The following is a 16,359-nucleotide window of genomic DNA, read 5'->3' on the forward strand; positions in this document are numbered from 1 at the left end:
TTTAGGACGTCGGCATATTTGTCCTTGTCGGTTTTTAACCACAAGGCCTCGCCTCTGTCCTTGGCCTTCTTCGCGGGTCGCGGTACCTCCGGTGTCGGTGCCGGCTTCTTCCTGGTGACCAGCGTCCAGGGGTTAACGCCCCCTGCCCCGGTCACGCTGGATTGCTGGTACCAACGCTCTGCTCAGCGAGGTCACTCTCGCCCTCGCTTACCTCGGCCAGACGGCGTTTGGCCTTAACGGTTGCACGCCGTGTGGTGTCGGTTTTTGCACCCTCACCTGGCGACTTCTTAGGGCGCTTCGCGTTCGACGCCGTCTTACGATTGCCCTTGCCCTTACCTTTTCCCTTCGAGGGGAACTCGGCCGCCGCTTCGAGCGACGTGGCTGCTCCATAGAAGATGAAGGCCACTGTCTGAGTGCCTGTATCGACCTTCTTTCTTCCCTCCCTCTTGGAGGCCACTGTCTGGGTTTCTCTGTCGGACTTCTCCCGACATTCGTGGGCGGGTACGTATACAAATACTTATTCGTACACTCGGGCGTGTACGAATAAGTATTTGTATACGTACCCGCCCGGGAAGTAGAGATAGATGGTGTAGTGTTTGGGAGGGGCCTTAATTGCGAAATATGGGATTGGATCCTTTCAGAACCCTTCGCTTCAGTCAATGAAAATTCTGGTATGCAAGCAATTGCGTTAAGCAACAATCGAGGAGTATAAAAGAACTACTTTTTTTCCAATCGCTTCATTTCGAGCCTTTAGCCGGATCTGTTCTTCCAAACTTTGTTCTTTTGATCAGGGCTCGCCTAGCTGTTCGCCTTTTTGTGCATGAACTACCGACGATGTAAACAATAGAGTTATATAGTTACCCATTGTAGAATTGTAGAAAATATGGAGAGAATCGTGGAAAGTTTTCCTACTATGGAGAGCCTCCGCATGAATTATCGACATATAAAGTAGACGGGGAAACCTTGTAGCATTCTTTTGAGGTCCACTCCGAGAAGAAATGCTAAAGAGGGCTACGCCACCGGCCACGACTAATTTCTACGCTCACTAAAGAGTGAGATTCTGGCAATCCCATTGAGGGAACATCTTGTAATGTACCTAAAAATTTTCGAAATCATTTCCTCTCCTGAGCTTCCTCGTAAATGCCTGAAAGTGTCCTTGATGATTGCTGTTACAAAACCGAAGTAAGTCTAAGTGCGTTACTCCTATTATTTTCCCAAATTTTACACAATGTATTTGCCTTATAGAACCACTGGTTATCTTTCAACGTAGATCTTCCACAATTTTAAGATTATTCGTCAGTGCCGCAAAAACACTATGTAGGAGCAATTTAGGGATCAAAATGTGCTATTATTTCAATCGGATCAGCCTTTGTTCGGTCCCAGGTATTGAAGTTATCGCTTGTCAAATCCGAATCAAAGCAAAAGACTTACTGATATTGTTTACATACTCTTCGCACATCAGCTGGTTCTAGGTGACTTCAACTTCCACGGTATGCCATGGGCTTGTCTTCACGATAATAACCGATCTATCTTAATGCATGATATTCGCAACAATTTCAATATGACCATCTTGACTACGATGGAAATGACATACACGTCAAGTCCACCAGCTCGGCCTAGCACGTTAGATTTATCATTGTACTCGAACTCGCTACAACGTAACGTACAATGTTTTGAGTGGCTTGATTGCGACGAAACGAAAAATCGTAGCAGATTACCAGATACAAATATTAGTTCTTTCACATTGCTTATTTCCGGGTAATGGGAAGACGGACATTTAGGCATTAGAAGGAGATATTCATGATAGATCGCGTAGCTTCAACGAATTTATATTATATCTTGTCAAAGGATGCTTGAAAATTTATCAAATTTCGAAAGGTATCAGCAAACCTTGGTTTTTTTGTTTATTTATTTGTTTATGTTTATTACCTTCACCAACAGGCCCCTTGGCCCCAATGGCGGTTGCTTAAACTAATTACATTTTAAAATTGACAACATTTTCGCTTTTATCGCATTCCGCGTCCGGTTGAAGTCAAAGGCCGTCGCCACACTGTTAAAAATTCGTTGGAGTCAGGTTACAGCGCTCTGGAAACCATAGTTGGTTCTCCTGAACGGAGCTCGCAAAAGAGCGTTATTACGTAGAGCTCGAACGTGGGCTTGAAGATCCAGACGTCCGAGGATTGTAGGGCAATCCACTCTGGCAGAGAGTAAGTCCGAGACGAACAGGGCTCGAGAGCAGTCCCTCCGAATGCTGAGTGTATCGAGGTGTATTAGCTGGCAACGGTTTTCATAGCTCGGCAGCTGAAATCTGTTTCGCCATGGGAGATGACGAAGGGCGAAGCGTATGAACCTGCGTTGGACAGCCTCGATTCTGTCAATCCCGTTCTGGTAGCACGGATTCCAAACAGCTGAACAATATTCTAACGTTGAGCGGACCAACGCGCAGTAAAGCGATTTAAGACAATATACGTCCCTGAAGTTTTTCGCTATTCGGAAGATGAACCCAAGCTGTCGTGGTGCCTTATCCACGATGTATGACGTATATGGTTTGAATGTTAATACCGAATCCATGATGTCTCCGAGATCTTTGATGTGAGAGTGTCTTGGAATACTCGAGCCGAAGAAATGGTAGTTAAACTGAGTCGGTTGGCGTTTCCGCGTGAACGTAACGATTGAGCATTTGCTCGGGTTTAAAACCATTCTGTTTAGATCACACCACGTGCTAAAGCTGTCCAGATCCCTCTGAAGAAGCTCGGCATCGGTTTTATCCTGTATTTGTTGAAAAAATTTCATGTCGTCGGCGAAAGAAAGGCAAGGACCCCGCCGTAATGTGAAATTGAAGTCATTAAAGTAGAGGAGGAATATTACTGGACCGAGATGGCTTCCTTGTGATATGCCGGATGTAGCGAAGAATGGTGCAGATAGACAGTCCTTAATGCTGACTTGGAGTTGCCTTCCATCGAGGTAGGAACGAAACCAGCGCAGAAGTTGTCCAAGAATGCCGAGTTTGTCCAGCTTCGCTATTGCGATATCATGGTTGATTTTGTCGAAGGCCGCAGATAGATCCATATAAATAGCATCGGTTTGCAATCCGTCAGCAAATCCATCCATTACATATGTTGTGAACGAGAGCAGGTTTGTCGTTGTCGATCGTTTAGGCATGAAACCGTGTTGGTCATCTGCAATGTACTGTTTGCAGTGAAAAAAATAGGATCTAACACAACCAGCTCGAACAGTTTTGATACAGCACTTAAACACGAGATTCCCCGATAATTGTCGATGTTCGATTTGTTTCCTTTTTTATGAACTGGAAACATGTGCGCTGCTTTCCAGCAGGAAGGGAATGTACCAGTAGTGAGTGATAGCTCGAAGACTCGCCGAAGTGGTTCAAGAAGCCCGCTGATGCACTTTTTGACAAAAAACGAGGGAACACCATCTGGACCCGGGGACCTAGATGCTTTCAGTTTGGCATTTGCTGCAAGAATGGCAGCATTATCGACACAAATTCGGTTGATGGTTCGTCCTAGAGAAGGAGTTAAATTAGCGGCGGCAGCGACTTGTTGTGGTGGCAGGCGCTCGTTGGAAAAAACGCTTGAACATTTGTCGGAGAACAATTGGCAAATTTCTTTAGTGTCGGTGCCTAAAACTCCACTAAACGACATACAAGATGGCAAACCGGATTCTTTTCGCTGCTCGTTAACATACTTCCAGAACGACTTGGGCTTGGATTTCAGTTGACGCTCGACGTTTCGCTGGTGTCTAAAAAAGGCGCGTCTGCTTTGTTGTTTGTATTCGTGGTTGAGTTGAAAGTAGTGATTTCGTAATGCAAGTGTCTTATGCTTCGAGATTTTTTTAAATGCAGCTCGTTTGGCAGATTTTAAGCGTCTAAGGACGGTTGATTGCCAGGGAGGGTGTTCATCGGTACTAATTGTTCGTTTTGGTACATGTCGGTCGATAAGGTAGTTAAGAATACAAGAAAACGTCATCGCTGCTTCGTTCGCGTCGTCATTGTTAATATTTTCGTCCCAGTTTATATCCAACAGCGTGCTAACGATGCTGTCGTAGTCAGCGTTTTTAAAATCGTAGACGATAGAGCTTGAGACGTCTTCAAAATTCACTCCTAGTTTACCAGCGAATACAAGATGTAGTGGGGGATGATGCCGCACCTGCTTGACTAAAGGAGTCGGTGCAGTGCAGCAGTACGGAGCGCAGTCCCGGGCACTTACAAAGCAGAGGTCCAATGTACGTCCATTCTCGTTGGTGACATTATTAATTTGCCGAAGAGTTGCGCTGCTGTAGTTGTCCAAAATACAACTGGCATTGTTAATAAGCGCAGATTTTTCGATATGCAATCGTAGAAAACCATTACTTGCTTGGCACCACGTCAAGCCAGGTAAGTTGAAGTCGCCCAGTATAACGATATCATCAGACGGGGCGGCGATCGAGGCGATAAAAGAAACGGAGGAAAGATGTACATCGATCAGGCTGGAATCACGAATTCTGTCAGGTGGAAAATACACAACACACAGGAACAGATTGCGATCGGCAAGTTTCATTGATATCCACACTTGCTCGGAGCTCGCCCGCCGGTCATCGTTGATCACTCGGGCTTTTATACCACGGCGAACGGCGATAAGCACACCACCGCCTGATGTCTTGTGGCTGTTGAGGGCATTGCGGTCACAGCGGTAGACATCGAATGTTGAACCAAAGATCTGGCGATACAGAGTACGGTTGTCGAGCCACGTCTCGGTCAAGGCGATAACGTCGTAACAGCAACCCGTGGTCGTGAGCAAATAGCTGTCCGTTGATGAATTTAAGCCACCAACATTCTGGTAGTAAACCTCGATGTTGTTGGAGGACGGATCAGGTACAGCAGAGAGCGAACCCATGTTGCCGTGTAGGAAGATCCTTTCGTCAATCTCACGAACAGTATCGGAACGGTTCACGGTCGCTTGGTCGACTGTGGTGAGGGATTCGAGGCATCCCGAATCAACTGCGTCGCGCCACAAAATACGACTATCGTCGTCGTCGAGAGAAATGGTTGGCATCTGATAACAAGATGTCAGAGCAAAAGGCAAAAAACTGGAAGCGAAGAATACATCAGCGCTTGAAGTGTTCGGAACAGATGTATACTTGCCATTTGCGGCAGCTTGAAAGACCCTTTCACCCATCCCACACACAGGACCGGGACGACTGATGCTCGCTGGCTGCAAGTGCTCGACTGTGGCGGGGGGATCGAGGGCTTCCATAGTGCCAACTGCGGTGCGTCCCAGTATGCGTTGGAACCCGATGGCGGAATGCGGAGAGCAGCAACGGTGTGGTAGCAGCTTGCGGCGAGAGTCGTACGATGAGCTAGAAGCGTGAATCGGTTCAACCGTTGTATCGTTACAATTTTTATTATACTTGCCGAGAAAGGCGGCTTGGAAGACCCTTTCCCCACCCACACATACAGGACCGGGACGACTGATGAACGCTGGCGGCAAGGGCTCGACTGTAGCGGGGGGATCGAGGGCTTCCATAGTACCAACTGCGTTGCATCCCAGTATGCGATCGGCATCGATACTCCTTCACAAGGGCGGTGTGGCTTGGTATAGTGGCATGGCCAATCGTTGCGGAGTCCTCTGCAGGACCATTGATGGGCCGGGTTGCATTAGAGAGGTACATGCTTCTTCTGGAGGCGGTGGAAAATCAGTCGGCGGGCTCCAAATGTTCTGGGTACGGCAGTCTTCAAATTCCCTGAACAGTATGCCTTGCGGCCATGTGTCAGGATTAAGATCTGCATCACGGTACTTTGGGTGAACTCCAACTTTGAAGGATATGAAGTTCAAAGTACTGACGTCTATGCCTTTTTTAACAAGCGGAATAACCTTTATCTCCTCGTTACAATTTAGTCCTTCTTTAGACATTTTTTCGACAGTCTCTTTGCTAACGCTAGGATGAAAGCGGGAAAGATACATCCAGAGCAACGGCGCGGGAAGTGGAACCGTAACAATGTTGCTATTATCGACTAGCTTTCGACCACCAACAAGAATATTGCTCGGATCAGGGCCATCCTCGCGACGACGTTTCTGAGGTGGTCGAGAGGTACCGGAGTTTGGCCGGACTGGAGTAGCTGTTGAAACCTTTCTAGCCAGGCGCGAAATTTGCTGGTTATTTTTGGATAACTCGGCCTTTAGCTCAGCACAGGCGTCATCCGTTTTCCCAACGATAGCAGCGATAACACATCCAAGTGAAGAAACGGTGTCGCGAAAGCGAGCAAACTTCATCAGCTTGACACATTCATTGCACATCCAAAATAAGTTTGGGTTTTCCGCAAGGTTAAAGGAATGGATGAAGGTCGTGAATTCCTTTGGGTGATATATCGAATCATGTCCAATCATGGTACGTTGAATGCGAATCTTCGGAGCATTGGGGTCGGGGAGAACGGTCTCTGCGCTTGTGGTGACGGTTATCGCAACATTAAACATGTTGTCTGGTCGTGCGCCTAGTGTTCTAGCGACAGTTTTCCGATCCTGTATGTCTCTTATGCACATATTTTTAAACCCCCGATAATATTTAGTTCGCTTCTCTTTTGGTTGACATGCTAACAGCTGCCTGGAAATCTAATCCCAAGAGTTCCCAGCGGATCTAAGGACACGATCCGGTTCATGATGTCCGGACAGTGATTTTCTGATTGTGATTCGAAAATTCAACATTTTCAAATATAAAGTGTACTATATCCGAAAATTCATTTTCAAAGAATTAGATGTGGTGAATTTTTTAGCAGAATACACACTTTTCAATTGTTGATAATGATAAGACACATCTATAAATTATATTACGAACCCTGGTAATCAAAGGCTACCACGCGTCTCCTTCAGACATATCAATATCACCTTTTTTTATATCTCGGGGCAGAAAGAAGCAAAACAAGATATTCATTTTCGAAAAGTACATTAATTTTAAGTATCGAACTGTTTCAAAAAAGTACAGCCACTTGAACATTACAACTTTAATTTATTGCACGATTTATTATTTGTTCTTCATGTCTGAGTGAGAAGAAAGGCTTGTATCGACTAAATCGAATGGCAACTATAAATCCAGCGAATAACCTTTCAAATGAAACCAGTTTGACCCTGATCGGAATCTTAACTAAAAAGATATATTCATTTGAATAACTTAGGTTTGAAAACAGTTTTTCGCAGAAATACATCATCTATTTCACCTTTGAAGTTCTGTAAAAAAACGAACTTTCGTCCTCGGGACTCAATATTTTGAGATGACTCTATTCAATGTTAAGAAACAGAGAAAAATATTAAATCATGAAAAATCTAAAATAAAATTTTGAGGTTTTGTCCGGCTAAGCGACACTGTGCGCCGGACCGACCTCGAAACCCTACCAGGTAGCTCGTAAGTAGCCTATATCTACCGCCGGGGATTGGACCAAGTAGACCGCGTCGAATAGCTAACCGTGGGTCGTTGGGGCGCCAGTGAACCGGAAGCTACACTCCACCCGGAATCACTGGGTAGACCTCAGCACCTACTGACTGGCCCATTGAGCAGGTTAGGTCAACCGCCAGGAACTAGACCGAGTAGACGAAGCGGGGAGCTTAATAGCTCACAGAAACGTACATCAGAATCGGGAGCAATCTATCGCCGAGGAATTCGAAGCGAGCATCGGTGTCGGTGTCACCGTTGGGGACAATCCAAGTAGAACGTGATAAGGCAGAGACCTGAATGACTCACGGCAACAAGAGCTAAATGGCTCAAGGAATCAGCACCTAAAGAGCTCACGGGGACAAGAGCTAAACGGTGACGTAATAGATGGAGACAAGAAGTAAGAGAAGAATCGAGAGTTAAATCAAAGCTCATGGGTCGAGCCATTCCATGAACCAAGTGAGGCTCCGAGATAAAGCAGAAGAAAGAGGTGCGACGAAAGCACCCCCCCCCCCACGAAGTAATACCTTGACGTAGTCCAGTGGGGAAGAAGGGCGTGAAAAGTAAGGATAGTTTTTAGTGATTAGGCACGAACGTGAGTTCCACATAGTTCCAACACACTACAGGCCAGGCTTTTGAAGCTTTTTAACCCTCCGGAAGTCGCGCTTAACTAGCAGCCGCTGGTGCCCTACCACGATTTCGCTAGATTTTCAGAGCAGCGTGCACTCAGTCCACTAGCGCGACTGCCGGAAGGTTAAACCTTACTATTAGAAAAACAGAATTGTATATGTCACTCGGCCCCCCGGGCCTCGGTTAACCAGTCCGTTTTCAGAGCAATTGCAATACCTTTCTATTGAGAAAGACAAAAATGTTTTAAAGGTGTGCGAATTCTGTTTTCTGGAAATAAAGCACAGATTCTATAAATAACTGTTCTAACTACCTACTCCAATAGGGATTTTACAAAACTACGATTGCAAGAGGAATTCCACGAAGAGCCGTCCAATTTTGTAAAAAATCGTGACCGACCATCTTCGATTTTGATGAAACTTTTTACGTTGCGTAAATGCGTTATGGGAAATTAAGTATATTCAAGAGATAATCAAATCATTTTGTCTCAAGGGCAACTTTTTAAAAGGGCGTATGTGTTTTTGCGTGCACTACTTTTTAAAAAATATTGATCAAGAACCATAATTTGTACAGCAAAACTATTCGAGAATGCGTTGCAGGGTATTCATTAATCTTTTTAAAAAAATGCACTGAAAAAGAAAATGTACCGATTTTCAAAAAATTTATAATTTATATTAAAAATTGAAATTAAAAAAAACCATTTTTTTAATTTTTTATTTTTTGCCAGCGAAAACCTAAATAAAAAAGAAACATTTTAAGTCTAATTTCATGTTGGAGAAGTTATCAATAAAAAAGTTTTTCTAACAATAACTTTGTACATGTTTTTCGATTCTTTACTATTTTACAGACAAAAATATATTTTTTTATCGATTGTGATTCTAAATGTCATTTCAAATGGAAATGCTCTTTACAGAAATCTTCGAAAATGTAGTCGTTTTCAAGATATTTTAAAGTTTGTTTCGACAAAAAGTAATAATTCGTTAAATTACGCCCTTTTCATAAGTTATTCGTGTTTCTCCATCAACAATCGTACAATTTTCATAATAGTCATAATACATTCTACAACTTTCCTCTTTACACCATGACGGTATAACGAACCATTAAAAAACTACAGGAAAATAATAAAAAAATTATTTGACTACATAGAAATTGAATTCTCTAAAAATGTTTTCAGCGCCAAGCTGATAATATTCGGATAATAGTTCAATTTGTACGTTATTTAAGTCGCACATTTGAGAATTACTCTTTATTCTGGAGAAACCATAGGAGGACATAGATTTGACCTGCCAATGTTTTCTGAAGCAAAATAGTTGATACCTGTATGAACCATGTATTAAAACTAACCTATATTTTACATTGAAATAGACTTAGTCAGTACGGTGTTTTGGTGTCAACAAGAGCAAATTATTATGGATATCAATAAAGTAAGGTGTTGTAAGCCATTTCCTAGTAAACGGTGTTCATCGAAGCTTCGCAAAGTAACGCAAAAAATTATTGAAATTTTAAAATCCACAGAGTGTAAAATTCAATTGGATGAGTCTGTTTTTATATGTGATACTTGCAGGTTGCAGGCATGCAATTCTGACAATATAAAATATCTGCAGTTACCGAGCATCTACACTACAGAACCACAATCATACCTTCAGAATATGATCCAGTAGACATACCATCGGTTACATCAATCTTCTCGGCATCTACTCAGGAAAGCGATGTGCAGGATTATTCCAGAATACATAACATTGAAATATTCAATAAAGGAGTCCTGGGAATCAACGTTTCACCAATAGCAATAAACAAGCTTCAACAAGTCAATTATTCCAATAGTAAATATTCGAATATTTCACATGGAATACGAAAACATTTATTCGGGTTTAATGTAGAAAATGATGAGCTGGAGTTATTAAAAACGAAAGCTGCTGACCTTGATGATATAATTTCTCAACTGAAAGAGAGATTTGCAGATTCAGGATGTTCAAGAAACGATCAAGTGAGGTTATTGTCTATTTTACCAAAATCTTGGTCAAATCAAAAGATAATGGATGATTTTCATGCAAACAAACACATTGTATCGCAAGCTAGGTTGTTAGCAGAAGGACAACATCACAACAACAAGAACAACAACAACGAAAAGATGGTTCATACTTTGGATTCACAAACAAAAAACGTTGGAGTTCTATGACAGCGACCAGATTAGCAGAACCATGCCTGGGCTAAACGACTATGTTTCTGTGAAAAAGGATGGTAAGCGTCAACATGTACAAAAACGTGTGTTAATTTGTTCATTGAAAGAGGCTTTTAATAGGTTTAAGGAAATTAGTAAATTTACTATTGGATTTAGTTCATTTGCATTATTGAGACCGAAGAATTGCAAGCTATTAGGAAGTTCAGGTTCTCATAACATTTGTGTTTGTACGATTCACGAGAATATTATTTTAATGCTCCATAGTCTACAAAAATATTTTTTCGAAAAAGTTGTATTTCGAAAAAATGTTGTGTAGTGCATCGTCAAGATCAAAAGATTGTTATCTTCGCGAATGTGAGCGCTGTCCAAATCTTTCAATGTTTGAACACAATTTTTCGGAAGAATTGGAGGAACGTTGTGTTGGAGAAATAACTTTCGAACAATGGGTTGCTACCGATAGATGTAATCTAGAAACACTCGTCAAACCAGTTGATGAGTTTGTAACATATTTTTTGGTGAGAAGTTGGAAAAATTGATAACTCATGATTAGATAAAAAATCAACAGTCTATTTTTTTAAATGAATCAAAATCGTCTTTAAAAATAGGCGAAGTTTTAGTAATTTGTGATTTTTCTGAGAATTATTCATTTGTTTTGCAGGATGCTTCTCAGAGTAGTTATTGGAACAATGATCAAGCTACAATTCATCCGTTTGTTATTTATCATATGAACTCTGGAATAATAAAAAATTTAAGTTTTGTGATAATATCCGAAGTTCTAAAACATGATGCAATCGCGGTGCAGGTATTCATTTCAAAGTTACTAACTTTTCTAAAACCAAAAATGCAATTAAAGAAGGCTATATTTATGTCTGATGGAGCTGCTTCTCAATACAAAAATAGAAATTTTTTTGCTAGTCTTTGTAAAAATAAAAATAATTATAACATTGATGCTGAGTGGCACTTTTTTGCAACTTCTCATGGAAAAGGACCCTGTGACGCAATTGGCGGGACATTGAAACGAATGGCAAGAAATGCGAGCTTAGCAATAGCACACGAACATCCAATCACAAGTGCAGAAGAGTTGTATAAATGGGCTAACCAGCAAAATAATTAACAATTAACAAAAATTTCGTTTTGTTATGTATCACAAGAAGAATACGAACAGGGAGCAGCTGAATGGAGTAGACTGTATCAGAAGGCAAAAATGATTCCAGGTACACAGAAATATCACTTTTTCGTTCCTATTTCAGAAAATAAAATTGCCGCGAAACTGTTTTCGAATGACGAAACACCAAGTATTTTTAGCATATATAAACGAACAAAGTGTTAAGGTGTATATTGAAGATAGGAATTGTATATAATAGGAAGAAATAAATGTTAGTATAAAAAATGACCGATAGTGATTCTATAAATCGGACCTATAACTTGCAACATTATCCTCTTATCATCTTGGTGTCAAAAGGTAAGTTGTAGAACTTATCATGACTATTATGAAAATCGTACGATTGTTGATGGAGAAACGCGAATAACTTATGAAAAGGGTGTAATTTAACGAATTACTACTTTTTGTCTAAACAAAATTTAAAATATCTTGAAAACAACTACATTTTCGAAGATTTTTGTTAAGAGCATTTTGATTCGAAATGACATTGGGAATCACATTCTATAAAAAATATATTTTTGTCTGTAACATAGTATAGAATTGAAAAACATGTACAAATTTGTTGTTAGAAAAACTTTTTTATTGATAACTTCTCCATCATAAAATTAGACTTAAAATATTTCTTTTTTATTTAGTTTTTCGCTGGCAAAAAATAAAAAATTAAAAAAATGGGTTTTTTTTAATTCCAATTTTTAATATAAATTATATTTTTTTTGAAAATCGGCACAATTTTTTTTTCAGTGTATATTTTTTTACAAAGATTAATGAATGCCCTGCAACTCATTCTCGAATAGTTTTGCTGAACAAATTATGGTTTTCGTATTATTATTGTTTGTTCATTGTGCATGCAAAAACACATACGCCCTTTTAAAAAGTTGCTCTTGAGTCAAAATGGTCTAATAACCTGTGGAAGTCATGGAGACTCATAAATCAAACATAGCTGCAAATTTTTGTTAAAATCGGAGATGGTGGATTTTTATGGTCGGCCACTTCCCCGTAGAATTCCTCAATAGTATCATTAATTCCCCTCACTTTATATGAAAACATAGGTATATTGCGTTTATTTCCCACACCGCATCCTCAACAAAAAACGACGAATCCCAGTTCCAGCTGGCTGGTAGCGAAATAAACAGACGATGCACTACCCCAACTGCTTATTAGTTTTGCAGCTGTTCTACAATGCCAAATTCGTACGCTTTATACATTCGCAAATCAGTTCTCTGCAGTTCATCCCGACCTAACTGAAAATACGAACCGAATAAAATAGATCTTTTCGTGAAACAGCAATAAAAAAAAAATTTCCTTTTTACCGACGGGTTTCCCATTCTTCGAATAAGATTATAGAAACCAAACTATTGCCACGGGCTTCTCTTCTGAACCGAACCGTGCCGGATAGAGCATTCATAATGGCCGCTGGGAAAAGAAGCTTCTAGACGATTGTAAATTCTGTAAGCAGAACTGTTCGCAACTTGACAGGGGGAAACGAGAGAAAATAAAAATTTATATGTATCAAAAGAATAATTCACGTCCCACAAACGTGAAGATCTGCTTATTGTCTCCACCTTCCATCGAGATTCACGTTCTGTTGAAAGCAACCAAAAACACATATTTCGGCCCAAAAGCGTAGTAGGGAAAATAAGTAGCAGGTAGTGGCAAGAACGACTAACGTGTTTGAAAGGAAAACTTTTTTTCTTCGATTACTTCCCGTATTTGGAAGATTGCCCGTCGAGAATCGCACACAATGCTGGTGCGGTTGCTCCTTTACCTATAGAGCAAAATTTTTCCATCAATCATTGCAGGCAGCTAGAACGTCTCGACCAGTAGTGAACGAAAAAGTTTTTCCTAAACACTACTTAAGCTCAATAAATGGTGCTTTTCCAGAGAGGTTTTTTTGCTGCAACAACGGACTAACTCTGCACTTTTGTACGACAGTCGCTTGAATGCTACGAATTAAGTTATCTATTTATGATCTCTTTCTCGCATCTTCTCTATGTAGAATCTGAGTTCTGCGAAGTGGCAATTTTACCTGAATCTTCAAAGTAGAAACTGATGAATAGGACCACCACCAGTATGGCTCCGCAAATCGTCATCAAATACCAGATTGCAGTTTCGAATGGGAGCAGAAAAGGGTTTCGCATCGCGTTCTGCCTCCTTGGATGCCGGAAGATGAAACATGGCCTTAATGAAGGAGAAAAATATAGGAACTTACTTCCTCTGATCACTTTGTTAGTGCAATTACGATGAATGAAGTGGTTATGTCGATTTAGTAATTTTTTAGTGTAACATTTGTTATGAACCAAATAAACTAACGCTCCATGAACAGTTCGAATTGTGAAACATGTGGAAAACAATTTTTAATCTCAATCTACTTGCTGTGTAAAATTATCCTATATCTACTAGGGGAACGCGGGGCAAGTCCGACAACTTAAGCGCAATAATTTTTCTAAAATTCCACAAAGTTCCTAAAATTGTATATTCTGTGCATAGTCCTTGTTTAGGTGGTTCTTAACAAAATATAATTTTTTCAGCGTTTCAAAAAATTGAATTCATTAAAAGTTATTGGTTGCCAAAAAATGGAGAAAAATGTCATTTTAAAAACGCTGCGGGTAAGACCGACACCCCAAAGGGGCAAGAGCGACCCCCTTTTGAACTTTCTTTTTGTCCAAATTTTTCCATTAAAAATGTATTGTGTATGTGTGATAAAGTGCAATTATGTGTATATGAGTATGTGTGATGCAAACGCATACTTTCTGTAGTTTCATCGCGTAGCAAAAGGAAGAGCATTCGAATGTGTGGTGTTATGAATAAATAATGTTTAACGCATGGTTTATATTATGGTACGGGTTTTCTCAAGTAATTCTTTCGAGCTTTATTGCCACTTTTATAACCATTCTAACGAGGAAGAGCTGTTCTGCAAGCAGATTATATACGCTGTTACTAGGACTCATTCACTTAGAAGTGACGCACGCTTCGTAGTAAGCTATCCGGTTCGTGTTGTGATTTTTCGGAACACTGTTGATCAACAATCCGACGGTCAATGAAATTTTTTCATCAATATCATTTCAAAATCTCATATTAGATTATACTTTTCGTTTCTTTTTGTAATATTATTATGAATCACATTCAATTATTTTTTATTTTTTTGGTCGGCTTGAGACAATACTGATAAATAAATGCAAAAAACATAGTTTCCGTGTATTTCAATTATTAACATGACGTAATTATAGTATTAATTGAACACAACAAATATACCCAGTCGTTTGTATCGAATCAAAAACGAACCATCTAACCAATTATCTAAACACCGTGTCGGTCTTACCCCACCCAACAATTGTCGGTTATACCCCAACAGCGCCCATTTTTGTTAAATGCTCAATTAACAGTATTGAAATACTCAAACTTATCTTCAATACATACAAATAACGGTATGGAGAGTAGAATAGAATGTGTGACAAAAAAACTGGTCATTTTCAAAGCTTTTGTGTTAATAAAACCTTAAAATGTATCAACTAAAAATAACATCCAAAAGCGCATCAACTTTGCTTTCGCTTGTTTTGTTTATTTTGTTGACGTTTATGAACACATATGGCATCGATATGCATCGAAATGCCAAAAATAATCGTACTAATAATATCCTGTCATTATTGTATGATTTAAAATTTGATGTCAGGGAAAAGTCGTGGGGTGTCGGGCTTACCCAGGGTGTCGGGCATCCCCCAGTTCCCCTATATCTGTTCATTACAATCTGACCTCTATATCCACTCACCTTTCGATGAAGGATCGGGTGGTGTAACTTACCACCCGATGTCGCTCCTGGCGAAAGAACATCGGTGATCCACCAAGATCTACTTCCCGTCTGGCCAGTGCACCAATCATCCCGTCAAACGTCCCATTCCGCAGATAGCCCCAGCTTTTTGTTCGTCTCATAATCAAGCTACATGACCACCAGTATAATGGGAAAATGAAATTGGTTCATATATGATATATATTTTATTAGTATCAATCTTTTCGGCTTTACTGCGCGATGTGGCTGGACTGGACGTATATTGAATGGTCAGCAGAGTTTGGGGAAGGGAGAGTAAAGTTTTTCGCCATCACTTGGGAAGCAAGAAAATGGCACAGCTGCAGACGTCGTGATGATCACACATTCAAGTTATCATTATCGTCATAATCATCATCAATCATGTATGAAAGATGAATGAACAGCCATTATGGTGGGATGGGATTCCATCAATAACCGAATGGAACGTGGAAAAGTTAATGTTGCTGCTTATCACTTAATTTGTAACAAAACTTATGAACTTGATACTACGTACACTCTATCTATTCGTCACACTACATTTTAATGTTTAGAAAATGAGCTTTCCAAGCAATACCCACCTGAAGTTAAAGTAATCCCTCAAATAACTCATCATTCCAAAATTATAGCGGTGCACCGAATCCAGGTGGGTGTTTATGGGCGTCGAAAGGTAAACCTCAAATGGTGCATGCGGTTTCTGCGTCACTACTGTCATTATTTTCAGCTTTAGTCCTCTCATATTTTGGCGACGTAAAATGGTGCTTTCGCGAAATTTCACAACTAGCTGACCCGCTCCAGTACTGTCCGATATTGAATACGTACCCATGGCAGTAACATTCAAGCAACCACCGCTAATGAAACCAGGATTCCTGCCCAGAGTTGATACTTATTTAGAAGTTCTCGATGTTATCGATGTTGAAATATATGTTTGCCATTTGCCAAAAATTTATAAAAATGTTATTATTCATTTAGGGTTAACGTGCCCTTATTCATCTCATTAGTGTAACGTTTTGTGTGTTTGCGACAATTATTGCAAAAATAATTTTAAATTATGCATTAAAAATAAAGTAATTATAGCTGAGTTTAGATGCCACAAAATATAAACCAAAGAGAAGGCGTATCGGAAAGTCGCCATAATTTTACTGTAAGGGTAACGCTATAAGACGGCTA

General features: G+C 40.3%; 1 protein-coding gene across 1 annotated transcript in view; it reads right to left on the minus strand.

Moving 5' to 3' along the window:
* LOC131692250 (uncharacterized) overlaps positions 1-15,883 on the minus strand; it is a 55,579-nt gene extending 39,696 nt beyond the window's left edge. Inside the window, exons 1-3 of the mRNA XM_058979205.1 lie at positions 15,771-15,883; positions 15,157-15,324; positions 13,417-13,568 (exon numbers count right to left, since the gene is read on the minus strand). Of these exons, the coding sequence (XP_058835188.1) occupies positions 13,417-13,568; positions 15,157-15,324; positions 15,771-15,805 (355 nt within the window). The 5' untranslated portion in view covers positions 15,806-15,883. The remainder of the gene's footprint in view (positions 1-13,416; positions 13,569-15,156; positions 15,325-15,770) is intronic.
* Between the last annotated feature and the right edge of the window lie 476 nt (positions 15,884-16,359).

Source organism: Topomyia yanbarensis, chromosome 3 (genome assembly GCF_030247195.1).
Source record: "Topomyia yanbarensis strain Yona2022 chromosome 3, ASM3024719v1, whole genome shotgun sequence".
Lineage (NCBI taxonomy): Eukaryota > Metazoa > Arthropoda > Insecta > Diptera > Culicidae > Topomyia > Topomyia yanbarensis.